A 17,347-nucleotide genomic window follows, 5' to 3' on the forward strand; every position below is an offset into this window, starting at 1 on the left:
TACCATAATGTCAGTGCCAGGGCACGTATTGTCCTGAGCCCCGAGGAACCACGGTGATGATCTGAGTGTCCTAAGATTGCCCATCCTGACATCACGGGCTTTCTCTCATGCCGGCTTATATAGTACTCTTCCAACTATTTCAATCTCGACACCTGTGACTTCAAATCTACGGGTTCTCCCCTCACGCGGAATTTTGGGCCTCGGGACGCCTCGTAGCATGCCCTTGCCCTACCAGCATACCACTACCACTGCGGTCCATGTCCTTCTCCCTCCCCCTCGCGGGACCCAGGGCCGAGAAAAGCTCGACGAGGAGAATATCGTCCATGTCCCGCCGCCGCCGCTGCGCGCTGCTGTCTTTACATCTACTTTCAACTCCGACTCGTCCTCCTGTCGGCTGATGGAACGAAGAAGACACTCGTCAAGCGGCGCGACTCATCTCGGACGAATCGGCCATGAACTCAGGCCTCAGGGGGTTCGCCTTGGAAAGATATGATCTGCGACGTGCAAGAAAAGAAGGTTGAGGAGCCACACGAATAAAAGCCGAAGGAACACCATGAAGAGGCGACAGTCCACCAAGAGTTGGTAGGTAGCTTCACAACTCCCAAGTTGCAGCCTCTCGTGACCAAGGCTGAGGGAAAGGTAATAAAGCAGGACTCGAACGTAGAAGAGGAAGCGGAAAAGAATAAGGAACAACGATCTCAAGCGACAGCCGTCATCGATCAGTTGGAGGCTGGCGTTGCCGGGCATTATCATCAATGGAAGGGAAACCCCGTTTGGGAGTTGGAAAGGGAGTGCATGTTTCGCCCCAATTGTGTTGTAATTGTGGTGAACTTTGAAAAGTGGAAGGAAGGAAGTAGGGAGAAGAGAAGTGCGAACAAAAGGACTTCTTTCCAGGACTCCAATATCTTGCCTGCCGGTGACTTGCATCGCGCACCATGCAGGAAAGAATTACCAACGTGCAGTAGATAGAGGGCAACCACCTTCTCTTTTCCATGGAGGTCATCACATGAAAGTGGGAAGGAGCACTGAGCACGGAAGAGGACAACGCTGTACCGAGTTTACGTGTAAAAACAATACTGGTGAATGTATGTGCAGTGAAAAATAAACTCATCTCCATTACATATCTCGTATCTTCCTTGCTCGCGTCACCATTCACCAAACTGATGCTCCCACTTTACAAAGCAGGGCACTCCCCCGCCAACCACCAATTAATCCCCGCCACCAACCCGGCCACCTCTCCATCGCCATCAAAAGCATCAACACTCACCACATTCGGATACCTCTGCCCATTCATCTCGCCCTGCGCCCACAGTTTCTCACCCAACGCCCTGTTGGCATCTACTCCATACTTGACGATACTACCGGTAATCATGGTCTCGACGGGCTGCGTCAGTGTCCAAGACAACAAAAACATGGCATCATCCGCCTTGGTCCGATGCGTCTGCAGCTTGGAGAACTGGTCAGTGATCATGTTATTCAGGTTGTTGGTGTTGGCGTAGGAGTCGAAGATGGCGAGCTGGCCGCGGAAGAAGAAACCCTGGTTGGCAAACTTGGAGAGATCGACGTGTTTGTTGTCGGAGGTGATGTCGTCAACGACGAAGAGGACGGTCGCAGCGCGGGAGGCATCGTTGGGCTTTGATGGGTCGGAAGGCGGGAGCAGGTCGGAGAGTTTAAGGTAGGTGAGGTCGGTGTTGGGCGTCGTGATGTGCGTAGCCCGGTTTTTGACAGCCAGTAGCTGGGTCATCAGGTTCTCCCACTCCTGCTGGGTAAGATGGGCCTTGGGGTTGCCGGAGAAGGTATCGGTGTTGAGGCCATGACTCAAATTAATCACCACCAGCTCGCCCGGGTTCTTCTCCGTAAACTCATTCACCTCCCTCACGATATCCGCCACCAACTGGCCATTCCCCCCCTGCCACCCATCCAACACCTTTTCTTTATCACCCCCTCCCAGCTTTCCAATCTCCTTCGCCAAATCGCCCAAGCCAGGAACCTTATCCAGTCCCGAGGGCAGCTTGATACCGTCAAAAAAGGTATAGTGCCCCGTCGCCCACTTCCCGCCCGCAATCACAGGGCGGACATCGAACCATCTCGCTCCCGCCTCCAACTGCTTGCCAACCGTCATCTGACTAGAATGACACTGCACCGACTCCGGTCTGGCTTTAACCAGGGGCGTACCGCCAGTGAGCAGCGACATGCCGCTGTTATGTGTTCCGGGAAGACTGATTTCCCTCAGCTTCAAACAATGCATCCGCCCATACGCCTGCTTCATCCACCCCGTCGGCAGGCCCGGGCTCGCCATCAGCTCTTGAGCGGGATCAAATTTCGCATTCGCCCCCGATCCACCAGAAACTTGGCTCATAGCCGACGGCGCAGCAGAAAGGACAAAAGGCATGTTATTCCCCTGATGCCAATCCAACCTCCTGACTGACCCGACGGGGTTATTCATAGCCGCCAAACTCTTCCATTCCACCTGCAACACGGGCCCGTCCCGTCCGCGGTACTGGAACTCCACCTCCCCTCCTCCTCCTTCACTTTTTAACTCATCAACAACATAGCTCATCTCCGCCGCATCATCCTTATGCGTCTTGGCCTCAATCTTCACCCGCACGCTGCTTCCCGGTTGCACAACATCCGGGAAACTGTTGTCCCAAACAGGCATCTGGTAGGAATGTCCGCCTGTCTTGCGCAGAGTGAAGGGTGTGGCGTTGATGAGAAGCAAGTAGGCTTGGTTCTTCTGGAGGGCCGCTTTGGCTGAGGAGGAGAGGGTTGATAAGGTGTTGAGACCCGTGGGGTCGGAGCCGGGGGTTGAAATGTCCAGGTGTTGGGCGGAAGGGGGGTTGGTGAGGTGGGTGAGGAAGGTGGTGACGGAGTCGAAGAGGGGGGCGGCTTGGACGTTGCTTGTTGTGAGGGCGAGCGCCGTAACGAGAGTTTTGAAGATGATCATCTTGGTGGTTGGTGGGTGGTAAAAAGAGTGACGTCGGTGAGGGATGAAGGAGTGAGTTAATAAATTGGACCAGTTGATGAACGAGAGACTGTGGTAAGGTGACGCTCTAGAAGAACCCTCGAATAAACCTTTACTATCTGGTGGTTAGCTCTGACCTCTCCAACCCATTCATTAACAGATCCAGAAGAAGAAATACCTTGCTCTTTATCGAAATCCACAGTTCGCAGTTCAGTGTTGCTTCACCCGAGGTGAATCCACCTAGTGAAACTCGAGGTAACCGTCCCCAAACTTCAGCCTCTATTGTTCTCGAAGCAACAGAAACAATCTGTGTCACTTCTAAGAAACAAAAGCAGAAACAGAACGGAAAGAAAAAAAAAATTCATTCCATCTTCAATAGGGGGAACCACCCCTTTTTATTCATCATGCTATTTGAGGTCGAATGGTTGGAATGAGATGATCGACATGTGCACCCAATCTCGCCAATCTCGCTAACACCCGCCCAACCGGGATCATGTACCGTTCTTTCAGGGATGGCATCGTGAAGGGCTAAATAAGCGACACCTAAACGGGAACTGCATGAAGACAATGAGATGAGGTATGGAGTCGTGTCCCAACAATATAAAAGGGGGGGTTTATTCCCTTCTGCAACCGTTTGGTTTGCTCGAGTGCTTTACGTGTCTGGTTGAGTTGGGTGTATCGTGTGTTGAAATGTTTCATGTTCGTTTACCCCTGAATGACTACTCGATGTATTCGATGGCAGATGGACAATGTAATTGGGGGGATGCACTTTTGTCAGGAACCAGTCGTTGACTCGTTGGGTCCACAAAGACATTCGCATGTCATAATGGAAGCTGCTATGATCGAGGTCTCAGATAAGAACCTGTCTGTGTGCACCGGTCAGCTTCCAAGTTTGAGACATGGGTTGAATCTGCGAGGCCTCCGTGAATGACAGGACGAAGCAGAAGAAGCATCCAAAAGGGGGTCATAATTGAGTGAGTAGGATGGTACCGACACAAGAAGCAAACGAGCAAGGAAGTCAGGAAGATACGAGCCATGTAATAGAGATGAATTTTTCCAGTACCACTGCCACTACTACCTATCGATCTATAATTACTAGAATAGACTTCAACAAGTACCTGGCAAACCCGGTCTCGTGCCGTACTGTGATTAAATACGTCCTGTGACTTTGAGTGCTGGTAATATGGGGTATCGTATCGTGTATCAAAACTGAACAGAAAAAAAGACAAAACATAACTGTGCATGCCATCGCCCATCATGAATGCTCCGTCGTCATAGCCATTGCAAAAACCATCGAAATCATAACCCATGAAACAAAACCCGCTTCCAGACCTTTTACATCTCATCCTCGAAGAACTTGATAAGTGTCCTCACGCCCGAGACGCCCAGACCCATGAAGGGATAGCAGATGTACACGAGATCATTTGTCGCGCCAAACTTCTCGCGGAACTCGGACTTGTTCACCAACTTCAACTGCTGACAAATAGTCTTGTACGTATGGCTCAGTATCTTTGCCCTCATGCCATTAAGATGACCACCGGTAACCATCTCCGGCAGCGCACCGGCACCGAACGTCACATTCCTGACACCGGCCTTGGCCAGCATCTGGATCGCAGCTGAGATCAAGGCCTCGATGGTTCCGTTGGGAGAACCGGGGAAGTCCAGGGCGAACTTGATCTGGTACCCGTTTGCCGGAGAAAGACGGGCGAGGACGCACATGGCGGCGACCTCACCATCCTTGTCCTCGGCCCACAGGTAGCGACGGTGCTCCATGTCGACCCACGGACGGACTTCGGTGATGTGCACCTGCTTCTTGCCCTTGCGGTTGTCCTTCCAGTCCTGGATGCGCTTGTCGCACTTTTCGCGGATGTGTTCGGGCACGGGCTCGCCGATGGGTACCTCGTGGATGGAGACACCGGCTTCTTCGGCTTGACGCTCCTTCTTGGCGACCTTCTTGGCCGAGTCGACAGACACACGCTCTTCGGCGACGCAAGAGAGCGAACGCCAGCCGAGTTTGGAGCCGAGAATGTCCTCGACTTCGGGACCGACCAAGAGCCAAAGAGGACGCAGGTCCTTGCGGTGGCGCATGTCTTGGAGGAAGGCGCGGATGACGAGCTGGTATTGACGAGGGTCGCAGAGGGGGTTGCCCATGACCAGGGCATAACCGTTATCCTCAGCGTAACCAATGGCAGCACCGGTTTGCTCGTGGCGCCAGACGTGGTAGCGGTCGTCGAGCCAGGAAGTGTTGGTGGCGTCGCCGTAGTTGACAATGAGCTTCTCGACGGGAGGAAGCTCGAGACCAGTTTCGCCGTGGTCATAGTCGTAGGAGTACTTGATGGTATCGGCTTCGGGGTGGGGGAGCCTGCCAACGATCTCCTTGTGTTCGGGAAGGGACTTGGGGTCGCGGGGATAGAGAGAGGCGTTGCGGATGTCTCCCAGGTTAAGGAGGAGGAACACGATACGCTCGAGACCGATACCGCAACCAGCGTGGGGCAGGACACCATACTCAAAGCCCTGGAGGTATTCTTGCATGCCGAGAGGCTCAATGCCGGCCTTCTTCATGCGCTCTTCGAGGAGGTGAGGCCTATGGATACGCTGACCACCGGTGGTGATCTCCTGACCACGAAGGAATATATCGAAGGAGTTGGTGAAGCGGTCATCCTCGGGGTCAAGATGAGTGTAGAATGGACGAACAGAGGATGGGAACTTGTCGATGATGTAGTAATCCGTTTTGAACTTCTCCTTGATGACCTGGCCCAACTGAATCTCGGCACGGGTGCTCAGATCCTCAGTCTCGGAAGCGGGTTTACCATGGTCATCGGTCCAGCCGGAATCGTTGAGGAGCTTGATGGCATCCTTGAAGGGAATGATGGGGGTCTCTGGTAACCAGACCAGGTCCTCATGAGGGAAACGTGTCTTGATGATCTCGATCTCCTTGCGGTACTTGCCGTAGATACCCTTGAAGATCTCCTTCATCAAGCCGTCGATAATGTGCATGGCCTCGTGGTAGTCTTGCTCGATGGCCATCTCCAAATCCATACCGGTGTACTCGGTCAAGTGACGGTGGGTGTTGCTGTCCTCAGCACGGAAGACGGGGCCGATTTCGAAGACACGGCCAAAGTCGGCCGAAATGCTCATCTGCTTGGCCAACTGGGGACTTTGGGCGAGGAAAGCATTCCTGCCAAAGTAGTTAACCTTGAAGACTTCGGCACCCGACTCGGTAGCTGCGGGCTGCAACTTGGGAGTATGGATCTCGATGAAGCCCTTGTCTTCGAGGTATCGGCGGAAAATGCTGCAGATACCGGCATTGATGCGGAAGATGGACTGAGCGGTGGGTGTACGGAGAAAGGCAATGCGGTTGGAGACACGGACTCTTGTTGAGGCCAGAGACTCCAGCTGGTGCGTCTCGCTGTCCATCTCGACGTGGTCAATCGAGTGGACATCGACGGGGAGATGCTCGTCAAGAGGGACGACGAGGTGCATGCTCTCGATCAACACCTCGGCATTGTGAACTGTACACCCCTTGATCTCCTCAGGAGGTTGTTGTAGCTTTCCTTCAACGTGTACGAAACCTTCGGCGGTGATGTGCTCGGCCCAGCGGACAAAGTTTTCGGAGACGACGCCATCTCTGACGGACAGGACGCCCTGGACGGTCTCGATCTGGTCGCGGAAGATGACAAATGCGAGCTTGGAGCTCATTGCGCGAACGTGGTGGATGCGGGCTCGGAAGCTAACGGTCTTGCCGACATTCTGGTAGTCGTTGACGAGGGCTTGAAGGGACTTTGCCGGGGCGAGGGCTTCCTCTTCTTGTGTTCCGTATCGTCGAGCCATCTCGGGGCCGTCGGCTTCGTGAAACTTTTTTTCTTCATCGCTGCGTCTCTGGACCGACAATCGCTTCTCCTCTTCGAGCTGGTATTCCTTTGCGACCTTCTCCTGGACCTTGCGAATGTTCTTCTTTGCGCGCTCGTCGTCGAGTTGGTCGATATCGCCGATCTTGGGTTTGCTCATGTGGTTCTTGGCCGACGAATGGCCGATGATGCGGTTGAGCGCCAGCAATGGCTTCTTGAGTTTGCCTGGCGACATGGTGGCTGATGATTTGGGGGTATCTGGGTGGGTATCTGTTTTGTTTACTTGGTGATGCTGGTTGCGTGGGACAACGACTTGTGAACCTTGCGGACTGTGTGGCAGCCCCAAGACAAAATGGTGGAGTAAGTCAGGCCGTGTGCAAACGTGACAGCCTGCGATACGATTGAGATGGTGATGGAGACTGAAAAGAAAACCAAAGCCAGGTGAGAGTCAATAGAGCAAAGAATATTTATTAGGAAAGTGAAGGAGGGAGACAAAGAGTGATGACGAATGTTCGGGAATTTGCTGGGGAACCTTGATTGCACCCCGGTCACTTGCCGGTTGGGCTTTGCTTGGTCAGAGGGGCAGAGGCGGGCATGGATGTTTACAGCTTGTGATTCAGGGCAACAGCCACTAAAATGACAGCAGACTTCAGATGTCCGCGGAATGGGACGAGATGTTCGTTGGGACGTTGTGCCTGGAAATCCAACAAGTCTGATACTAATTACGGTATGATTGTAATTCTTGGCCCTTTCCGAGTTTCCGAACAGGTATCGATGTACTGTAACGGATCGTGATCATCGTCAAGGACATGGCTGTCAAAGTCCATCATCCGCTCCCCCTCCACTTCGGCCGTACGCAGGTACATATCGTTGACAGTTTACTGAGAGGATGGCACCCTCAAGAGTCTAAGTAGAGTATATCGCCATCATCCATTGTGTTGATCAATCATTGTCAGTTGAATATGACCGAGTTTCTTGTCCGGTACTGCCATTCCAATGTTTCATCCAACCGTGGTTTGTTACAGAAAAGGTGCCCACCTCCTAGGAAGCCATGTCAAAAATGCACTTGCCCTGTCAATGTCAGCTTGTCTTTGTGACTGTCCGCTGTCAGAGGAAACTGAAGGCTCGGAAATTGGTCCAGCCACCAAGTACGGAAGGAGCAAACGACGTCATGGTTCTTATGACGTCACCGTTTATGCGGCGCCAAGATCTCGGTTGGGCGGCCAATGTCGGCAGAAAGAGGGCATCAATGTCAACATGAAACAAGACAAAACATTGCACGATTGATAGCTGAGGTTTAAAAATGAATGAACAAAAGTGGGCGGGAAAATCTCGATGCATATTATCTGACGATGGTGTTGTTCTTTGTTCAAGTTGATGATTGTCGCTCTTTCCGTTCCAATTCGTTGCCGGCGGCGGTCGATCTTCTGTGGAGTTCTTTTTCTTATCGGGGCTTTCGCGGCAGGCGATAGTATTCGATAAGGTCTTATCAGCGTTATCGCACAGCCAGAAGTGGACCAACCAGTCCAGCCACCCCATGGCCGATGACATCAACCCCCCTTTCAATTCCTCTCCTTGTCTCTTTTCCTTCTCAGCCCACTGATCACAACTCCACACAGCCTTGGTTGTTAGTTGTCCGAGTCCTGTTCCTGTCCTTGGATTGGAGACTGGAGCACAACAATGACGGATTGTTGTTGTGGCACTCATGGAGGTAATGCGACACACGAGAATCGACAAGCATTAAATCGCTGAATTATTATTTTGTCCATATCCCACCTTTGGTGCTACCTCTTGTCCTCTAGACACTCCCTAGAAGCAAAATCATCATCACCTGATTACTCTTGATACCCGTCATCTATCGTAACTCTTTGCTGACTCTGTCGCAATATCATTGTTTACTCCCAACAGTCTGCCCCCTAATAGGTCGAATCGCCAACACCATGTCAGGCGCAAAGCTAGTCCCCAACATTCCCACCGTCGAGGGTATTCCCATCCCGCCGACCACCTCGAAGGACGAGGGAAGCTGGGTGAGACCAGAGACCGCCGACGATGTCAACAACCCGGCCTCTTCGCGGTGGTATCTCAAGGCACAGGCCTCTGCTCTGCGATCCGGCCAATACATCGGCATGACCCTCCATTACCTCGCTAGCCCTCGACCACCAAACCCCAGCTTCACCCTTACGATCCCGTCGCTACTCTCCAAGTACAAGGGCACTTTTACCCTCCAATTCTATACACCAAAGGGCTACCAAGATGCTTCTAAGCATGGCAAGCGATACCCGGCAGTCGTCAACTTCCACGGCGGTGGCTTCACAATCGGCAACGGTACCGACGATGCCCGATTTGCTCGCTACGTCCTCGATACCTGCGACGCCGTCTTCGTCTCGGTCGATTACCGTCTCGCGCCCGAGTATCCCTTCCCGACCGCGGTCGACGATGCTGCCGATGCGCTGTTCTACATTATCCGCCAATCGGCCGATCTGCACATCGACCCCATGAAGCTTGCGACATCCGGTTTCTCAGCTGGCGGCAACATCGCTATCACTGCCACGCTGCGCTTCAACGAACACTTGAAGGAATTGGCCGATCCCGAGAACAAGGCGCCCCCAGTTCCCGAACACAAGATCCGCGCCATTGCGACTTGGTACCCCGTCACCGACTACAGCGTCTCGCGTGCCGAGAAGCGCGCCACCTGCGTCAAGCCCGAGCACACGTTGCCTCCTACCATGACCAACCTGTTCGACGGGTCTTACCTCTACCCTGGCGATCTCAAGATGGATCACCCTTGGTTGTCTCCGTCCAGAGCCAGCAACGAGGAACTCAAGGAAGCCATCCCGCAGAATGTGCTGGTGTACACGTGTGAGTGGGACATGCTACAGAAGGAGGGCGAGGCGTTCGCCAAGAGGCTGGCGGCCGAGCCCCTGAACAAGACGGTCCATCACAGGATGATTCCCGGGGTTCCCCATGGCTGGGATAAGAGTCCGGATCCGCTGAAGCCGGCGATGCACACGCAGGAGGTGTATACGGATTGTTGCAGGAAGTTATTGTCGATTTTTAATGCGGTTGACTGACTGATACCCCGGAGGAGTTACTGGCAGGCCTGTTTGGAAAGAGAGAAGCTGGTTATAGAGAAGGACGAACAAACAAATACGGACGAGTAAACCTTGATGATAGTAACTTCTCCTCAAATCATGATCACTTTTACATATTACTCCTGTATGAGAATTGAAAATGGCAACTAACCTTTTTAGGATCCTGAACCATTGCTGTAGCTATCCCAAAGAGGCTGCACTTCTCCCATAGGTTGCTTAGAAATCATTGAATCAAAGGGGAAGCTGAACTTGACAAGAATCAGGCACCGTTCTTGGCATCGTGTGTTGGAGTGTAGAAAGTGTAACGGAAATCGCAACACCACGCGGTAGTGCTTACCAATTCGGCGTTAACAACATATCACGACATTACGGATTACCTTAGCAATTCAGCCACTCGTCCTACTCGAACCCCGCGAAGTATGGAATACCAAGCATGACAATCATAGCGTCTTCGTCAAAGCATACATAACCCCATCTTGATCCCCTCAAACGTGGAGTCTTGACACAAAATCCTCGCATCAACCTTCTCTCCCGTCCTTCCCTTACCCACTACATCAATCAATCTACCATATCAAACCCATACCAACCATCTCTAGTACCTACCATTAAAAACAACCCCAACACAACAGTTTATCATGGCACCAATCCGCCTCGCCCTAGTCGGTCTCTCCTCCTCCTCCTCCTCCTGGCTCTCCCTCGCCCACCTTCCATACCTCTTATCCTCTCGTGGCCAACAGAAATTCCAAATCGTCGCGCTCGTCAACTCCTCCCTCTCCTCCGCCGAAGCCGCCATCAAGAACTACAACTTCGACCCCACCATCGTCAAAGCTTATGGTAGTCCCGAGGAGCTAGCCAAAGCTGAGGACGTCGATCTGGTAGTCGTGGGAACGAGGGTTGATGTTCACTACAGTAACATCAAGCCGTTGCTGGAGGGGTGGAAGGCTACTTCTAATGGAAAGGCTGCCGGAAAAGAGAGGGAGAGGGGGGTATACTCCGAGTGGCCACTTGCTAGTAACTTGGCCCAAGTAGAGGAGTTGATTGCCCTGGCAAAGGAGACGGGGGTGAAGAAGACGGTGGTGGGCACGCAGGGGTGGGCTAGTCCGGTTGTGCAAAAAGTAGTAGGGGAGTTGTTGAGGGGGGGAAGGATTGGGAAGGTGTTGAGTTCGGAGTTGAGGCTGAGTGGGTTGACGGCGGAGAGGGAGGCGGTACAGGAGAAGACGGAGTATTTCACTAAGAGGGAGGTGGGTGGGGGTTTTTGGAGTATTGGGGGTGGGCATTGTGAGTTATTTCCTTTGCTTTCTACCCTTTTTCCCTCCTGTCAAGATGAGATGTGGGCTAACAAAAAACAAAAACAGTGATTGATTTGTTGCAAAGTGCTCTCGGAGAGCTCTCCCCAACCAGCATAAAATCCCACTTCCACATCCAACGCCCCCTCGTTCCCCTGAAGGACTCTACCGGTGCCATCATCCGCACCGTCACATCCAACGTTCCCGACCTCGTCTACGTCACCAGCTCGCTTCCCTCTTCCGACACCGTCCAGCAGAACGCAGCCTTGCATCTTCGCATGCGCCGCGGCCCGCCCTTCCCCGGCGAACCAGCCTTCGTGTGGTCGATTACAGGCGAAAAGGGAGAGATAAGGGTGACCAGCCCGGAATCGGTAGCGATCATTTTGGGTGCGGGGGAGGTGAAGGTGGAGGTGCATTATTACCAGACTGACGAGGTGGAGGAGGTGGAGTGGAAGTGGGAGGGGTGGCAGGAGGAACTGCCGGCGCCGGCGAGGAATGTGGGGAGTGTTTATGAGGGGGTTTGGGAGGCTTGGACACATGGAGAGGGTAAGGAGGGAGGGGAGAAGAGGTATAATGATTGGGAGGTGGCGGGACGGAGGCATGAGCAGGTTGAGAGGCTGTTGGGTGATAATGGGTTTTGAGGTGTTATGAGGGATGAAGATTTGGGATTGACAAGGCTGGATTAGAGTTCCAAGGGAAGTTTGAACAATCTGATGGCGTTTTCTCTGGCGACCATCTCCTTCTCTTTGTCGGGGAGATCGACTCCTTTCCACCAGGTTTGCGCTTCCTCGATGGTATCGTAGGGGTAGTCTTTTCACAGTCAAAGTCAGTTCCCTATCTAACGAGGATTGGCAGATAGCTCGCCTATAGAGAACAAGCACCTCTTCACCCCAATCTGATCGATGCAGAACTTGAGTCCAGGAGTCGAAAAGAACCCTGACGTCGTAATCGAGATGTTATGCTTGAAGTAGTATCCGTAATCGTGTTTCGACGGTCTCGACGCTTTCTTCACTGGTTTGTTGTACCAGTGGTCGGCTCGCCAGAGGTTGAAGGGAATGCTTTCGGGGTACAAAACCCGGATCAGCGTCGTTCATCACATGCACATCACCATCGCCATCATCATCACTCGAGGTATCACCGGGCTTCACAAACGAAACGCAAAACTCACCCTTCCCCAAGATGTCCAACCACCACTTGCACCCCAGGGAACTCATCAAACACCCCACTCGAACAAATCGCATACAAATGCTTGCTCAAGTCCAAATGGAACTGCACCGCGGCTCCCAACAAGTGCTTCCGTTCTCCCCACCACCCCTTCTCCCCTTTCTCCCCCCTCTCCCCAGTTGCCCCCTCCCCTTTCCCACCGGCTGTTCCCGTCCCCTGCCCCAACTCCTTATTAGGCGGATACCGAGGATGCATATAAACCGGCACCCCCAAATCCTCCACCCCCTTCCAAACGGCCTGTACTCTTTCGTGTCGTACCACTTCTTCCCCCTGTCCCCCTCTCCTCCTGCTTCAACTTCTTGATAGTCATTGATAATCACCCCGTACATCCCCAACTCTCTAACAGCCCTCCTCACCTCCCCCGCCGCTTCCTCCGCATCATGCATAGAGACACTAGCCAACGCCCCAAACCGAGTCGGGTTCTTGCTAACCTCCCTAGCAAGCCAATCATTTGCCTCTCGCGCGAGCTGTTCAGCTGCGAGGGGGGAGCTCTGGCCTTGTGGCCCCGGGGAGGTCAAGGAGAGGAGCATGTATTCCACGCCATGGGCGTCCATTTGCGCCAGACGGGTGTCGTGGATATCAAGGAGATGGGTGGTGTGGCCGTGGAGATGTTGGAGGGGGTTGCCGGAGGAGGTGGAAGAAGAGGAAGGGTTGAAGAGGGTGGCTGTTTCGGCCATCCAGGCGATGCCGGAGGGGTTGAGGACGGCTTCTTCGATGGCTATGGTGCCCTTGGGGGCTTTATTGGTGGTGTTGACGTCCATTTCCTGATGAAATAAGTTATTCGTTCACGTGGGAATCAGTGCTGGTGCGGAAGGGGTCCGTAAGCTGTTGGAAAGTCCCCGGAAGGTTCTTGGAGATGTTGGGGATGTCCACTTGAAGGAGGGTTTACCTTAGTGAGGCAGGCATTTCGATCCTTTAAAGCAGAGGTGCTCAAGAAGGGAAGTTGCCCCGTGATAAACTTCTTTTCTTCCCTGTTGATCGACAGGTCTGTCTTCCTCGTTGAACTTTATCCGGAGAGGTTTTCAATGTCCCTGCGCCGCGGCCGCTGGGGGGAAATATCCGAACCTCTGCCGTCACCCCCCCGCTGTGTGTTTTATCGCCTGCAGGAAGGGGCCAACACGAGGGTCTTGGTAGCGGGGCAGTTTCAGGGGAGTACTCAGCTGCGTACAACGCCATCAGGGTGCTATCGCCGGCAACCGAAGGCACCGGAACGGGAATAAACACCGCTGATTGGACAATCGGTCGAAAAGTCCTTCGTACTTCCTGTGAGTTGTGGTAGCAATGGCGATGTTGGCGTGGTGGTCGTCTGTGGGTCGAAACACCACAAAACACCACTCAAGATCACGGTAGAGACGGCGAACGAACCCGGTGGTACTCGGTATGCCTCAAAACACTTCGGCGGTCGATGCGGCCAATGATAGACTTCGGATTTTGCCTGTCGGACTCGTAAAATCCGAACTGTGTCAGCCGCCAAGGATCAATGTCTGACAGGAAGGATGAAGAACCGGATGGATGAGTGTCATTACGAAGAGGCGTTTGCCCCTCCTCTTGCTCTCCCCGGTCTTCATTATCCTTGCTTGTTGTTGTCATTTAAAGTGCTTGATATCCCCCTCCTCGGCAGGTTCAAGCTCCAGACATCAACCGGCAGGACCATCACGACGTTGCAGGAATCCAATATCAAGCCGTCAGTCATCTATCAGCGTTGTATCACGAGCCTATACCCATATACACCACCCAAGATGTCGACTTCAGTGAACGTGAACGGCATTGAGTTCCAGCCGAGGCTGCTCATCAACGGCGAGGTAGGTGCTCCTGTCACACCCAGATGACCGAGTGAGGCTAACAACATCCAACTGCCAGTTCGTCGAAGCCTCCGACAAGGGCACCTTCAACGTCATCAACCCGGCCACCGGCGAGATCTCGTGCAAGGTCCCCGAAGCCACCGAAGACGACACCAACCGCGCCGCCGCTGCCGCAAAGGCCGCTCAACCAGCATGGGCCGCCCTCGACCCTACCAAGCGCGGTGCCTACCTCAAGAAGCTCGCCGCCTTGCTCCGTGAGCACAAGTCGACTCTCGCCCACCTCGAGGCCATCTCCATGGGCGTGCCCGTCAGCCACTACATCCACGCCGACATGGGCGCCGACGAGCTCGACTACTTCTCCGAAGCGTGGCCGCATATCCAAGGCCAATCCAGCGTCAACACGCCCGGCTACGTGGCCATGACTTTCCGCCAGCCCTTCGGCGTTGTCGCTTGCATCATCCCCTGGAACGTGCCCGTCTACTTCTTCGCCGCCAAGGCCGCCGCCGCTTTGATCACTGGCAACACCGTGGTCCTCAAGTCTTCCGAGAAGGCGCCCCTCGCCGTCGCCTACGCCGCGGAGCTGATCACCAAAGCCGGTTTCCCGCCCGGCGTCTTCAACGTCCTCTCCGGCCACGGCCTCCCCTCCGGTCGCTGCCTCGCCCGCCACATGGACGTGCGCGCCCTCTCCTTCACCGGCTCCTCCCGCACCGGCAAGCTGATCCAGGAGGAAGCGGCCAAGACCAACCTCAAGAGCGTCACACTCGAACTAGGCGGCAAGTCCCCCGCCATCGTCTTCGACGACGCCAACATCGAGCAAGCGCTGTCAGCAACCATGATGTCCATCCTCGTCAACTCCGGCCAAGTCTGCATGGCCAACTCGCGCGTATACGTCCAGAAGAGCGTAGCGCCCAAGTTCATCGAGGCCTTCACCCAGCGGATGGCGGCCGTTCGCGGCGGTAACCCCCTAGACCCGCAAACGCAAATGGGTCCCCAAGCGGACGAGGTCCAGTACAAGAACATTATGTCCTACATCGAAGAAGGCAAGAAGAACGGCACGCTGGCCGTGGGCGGCAACGGCAAGTTGGACGAGACAAAGGGGTACTTTGTCGAGCCGACGGTGTTCCTTAACACGCCTGAGGACGCCAAGATCATGAAGGAGGAGATCTTCGGTCCGGTGCTGAACATCAATACGTTTGAGACCGAGGAGGAGGTGATTGCCAAGGCGAACGATACCGAGTTTGGACTGTACGCGGCCGTGTTTACGAATGATATTAGTAGGGCGATGAGGATGGCGAAGGCGCTGGAGAGCGGGTATGTCAGTATTAATTGCTCGAGTCCCACGATGGGGAGGGATTTGCCGTTTGGTGGGTATAAGGGCAGTGGGCAGGGGCGCGAGGGGAGGTTGTACAGTATGGATCACTTTTTGGAGGTTAAGAGTGTTATTATAAAGTTGGATGAGGCCAAGTTGTAGAGGAAAGAGGGTGGGGGTGATACTTATGCCAACGGGAAGGAAAATGATAATGGGAAGATGTTTGGATGAACGGCCGTCTTTGTCGGGATGTCATTGCCCGAGATGCGCTTTGACCAGGCGATGTGAATAAGTGTTCTTGCGCTATCAGATACTGCCCCACTCTGCCGCACTTACAGCACCTCTTCTGTTAAGAATCTAACTGGACACCCTCTTCACCTCTTCAGCATGCACCACCTCTTCGCCCTTCTTCTCCGAATTGACACTGTCCGACTCGTTTGCAACACCACCGCGACCAACACACACATACTTGCGGAACTTCCTCGCCGGTAACCGCGCCTCGAACATCTGGTCAATTTCCTCCAAAGTACGACCCTTGACTTCAGGCAGGTAGAAGTACACCCAGAGACTGCATCATCGTTAGCGCATCGTTCACTAACCGGGAGACAAACAGACACAGACCGGGAACACTCACGCAGAAATCCAGCACGATGGCGTCCAGATATACCCATACTTCGGCCCCCGACGCCATGCTCAAAGCCCAATCCGAACTCGACCGCGTCATTGGCCCCCTTTGCCGCTCGCCGCACTGGGACGACGCCCCCAACTTGCCGTACCTAAACGCCTACGTGAAAGAAGTCCTCCGCTGGCGCTCCGTAGCCAACATCGGCGGCCAACCGCACTCCAACACTTCACCGGACTGTTACCACGGCTACTACATCCCGCCGCATAGCTGGGTGCAGGGGAACGTGTGGGCAATCCACCACCACGAGCGCGAATTCCCGGATCCCGATCGCTTCTACCCCGATCGCTACCTCCCTGGTAATGACCACCACCGTCCCTTCCCGGGCGAAAAGGGGTACATGACCTTTGGCTGGGGCCGGCGGGTCTGTTCCGGGCAGGCGCTGGCGGAACAGGGGACTTGGATCACTGTTGCGCGCTTACTCTGGGCTTTCACGATAAGGAAGTACAGAGACCCGGAAACAGGAGCGGAGGAGGAGGTGGATATCTTTGCTTATACGAATGGGCTGAATATGCGGCCGCAGCCTTTCCGGTGTGAGATTGTGGCTAGGAGTGAGGAGGTGAGAAGCACGGTGGTGAGGGAGGGGGAGCAGGCGTTGAGGGACTTGAAGGTGCTGGAGGGGGAGAGTAGGTATAGGATGTCAACGTTTTATCAGCAGAAGAAGAGAGAGGTGGCGGAGATGCCGGAGTTCGATGAGAAGGGGAATATTAAGATGGTCAAGGTCAAGTGAGGGACGTCTGTTGATGTTTCGGACTTGGTGTAGGCAGCTACTTGCTGCGACCAGGACGTCGGCTGGTGGGCGGTCTATGCATATGGCAGAAGTTGTTGTTAATGAAGCCCATCGCCAAAATAATCAGGGGTTTGTTTACAGGGTGTGGATCCTCGTCACCGACCTCGGGAAAAAAACTTGCAAAAAAAAAGGATCTGGTCTCTCCCGCCGGGAATTGAACCCGGGTCTCGAGCGAATCGAACTGATGTTCAAGCTTGACAAGCTCACATACTGACCACTATACTACGGAAGATTCACAGTTGTTGAGCAACTGTCGTAGCTGATTGATGGAAACGGTTCTCGTAGCTACTGCTTATAATCGCATGCACATTCTTGGTGTTTTGCAGCACCATTTTGGCAACACCAAAACTCA

The 17,347-nt window shown here is 53.9% G+C and overlaps 7 protein-coding genes and 1 non-coding gene across 8 annotated transcripts; 4 read left to right on the forward strand and 4 right to left on the reverse strand.

The window, feature by feature from the left end:
• Positions 1-1,057: 1,057 nt before the first annotated feature.
• Positions 1,058-3,367, reverse strand: B0H65DRAFT_467792 (PLC-like phosphodiesterase). Its single transcript, XM_062826923.1, has one exon. The coding sequence runs from the start codon at positions 2,942-2,944 to the stop codon at positions 1,175-1,177; it is 1,770 nt and encodes a 589-aa protein (XP_062680072.1). The 5' UTR covers positions 2,945-3,367; the 3' UTR covers positions 1,058-1,174.
• Positions 3,368-3,986: 619 nt separating this feature from the next.
• Positions 3,987-7,488, reverse strand: B0H65DRAFT_215624 (uncharacterized protein). The gene has a single exon (XM_062821985.1). The coding sequence runs from the start codon at positions 7,043-7,045 to the stop codon at positions 4,298-4,300; it is 2,748 nt and encodes a 915-aa protein (XP_062680073.1). The 5' UTR covers positions 7,046-7,488; the 3' UTR covers positions 3,987-4,297.
• A 1,262-nt stretch (positions 7,489-8,750) lies between these two features.
• B0H65DRAFT_526066 (Alpha/Beta hydrolase protein) lies at positions 8,751-9,881 on the forward strand (the record flags this gene model as incomplete). Its single annotated transcript, XM_062828852.1, has 1 exon — positions 8,751-9,881. One exon carries the CDS (start codon positions 8,751-8,753, stop codon positions 9,879-9,881), a length of 1,131 nt encoding a protein of 376 aa, XP_062680074.1.
• Positions 9,882-10,178: 297 nt separating this feature from the next.
• Positions 10,179-12,135, forward strand: B0H65DRAFT_215642 (uncharacterized protein). Its single transcript, XM_062821986.1, has 2 exons — positions 10,179-11,180; positions 11,258-12,135. The coding sequence occupies exons 1-2, from the start codon at positions 10,538-10,540 to the stop codon at positions 11,827-11,829; spliced, it is 1,215 nt and encodes a 404-aa protein (XP_062680075.1). The 5' UTR covers positions 10,179-10,537; the 3' UTR covers positions 11,830-12,135.
• B0H65DRAFT_509432 (uncharacterized protein) lies at positions 11,871-13,173 on the reverse strand (the record flags this gene model as incomplete). Its single annotated transcript, XM_062828312.1, is given in 5 exon segments — positions 11,871-11,998; positions 12,053-12,246; positions 12,357-12,489; positions 12,553-12,656; positions 12,674-13,173. 5 exon segments carry the CDS (start codon positions 13,171-13,173, stop codon positions 11,871-11,873), a joined length of 1,059 nt encoding a protein of 352 aa, XP_062680076.1.
• Positions 13,174-14,151: 978 nt separating this feature from the next.
• B0H65DRAFT_509433 (aldehyde dehydrogenase domain-containing protein) lies at positions 14,152-15,685 on the forward strand (the record flags this gene model as incomplete). The annotated part of the gene is made up of 2 exons (XM_062828313.1): positions 14,152-14,214; positions 14,273-15,685. 2 exons carry the CDS (start codon positions 14,152-14,154, stop codon positions 15,683-15,685), a joined length of 1,476 nt encoding a protein of 491 aa, XP_062680077.1.
• A 341-nt stretch (positions 15,686-16,026) lies between these two features.
• Positions 16,027-17,154, forward strand: B0H65DRAFT_467807 (cytochrome P450). Its single transcript, XM_062826924.1, has 2 exons — positions 16,027-16,049; positions 16,137-17,154. The coding sequence occupies exon 2, from the start codon at positions 16,174-16,176 to the stop codon at positions 16,933-16,935; it is 762 nt and encodes a 253-aa protein (XP_062680078.1). The 5' UTR covers positions 16,027-16,049; positions 16,137-16,173; the 3' UTR covers positions 16,936-17,154.
• On the reverse strand, positions 17,135-17,227 carry B0H65DRAFT_t339. Its single transcript has one exon. It is a non-coding gene; the product is annotated as a tRNA-Asp (tRNA).
• Positions 17,228-17,347: the final 120 nt, after the last annotated feature.

The sequence above is a fragment of the Neurospora tetraspora genome, assembly GCF_033439725.1.
Source record: "Neurospora tetraspora strain CBS 560.94 chromosome Unknown B0H65scaffold_5, whole genome shotgun sequence".
NCBI classification, from domain to species: Eukaryota; Fungi; Ascomycota; class Sordariomycetes; order Sordariales; family Sordariaceae; genus Neurospora; species Neurospora tetraspora.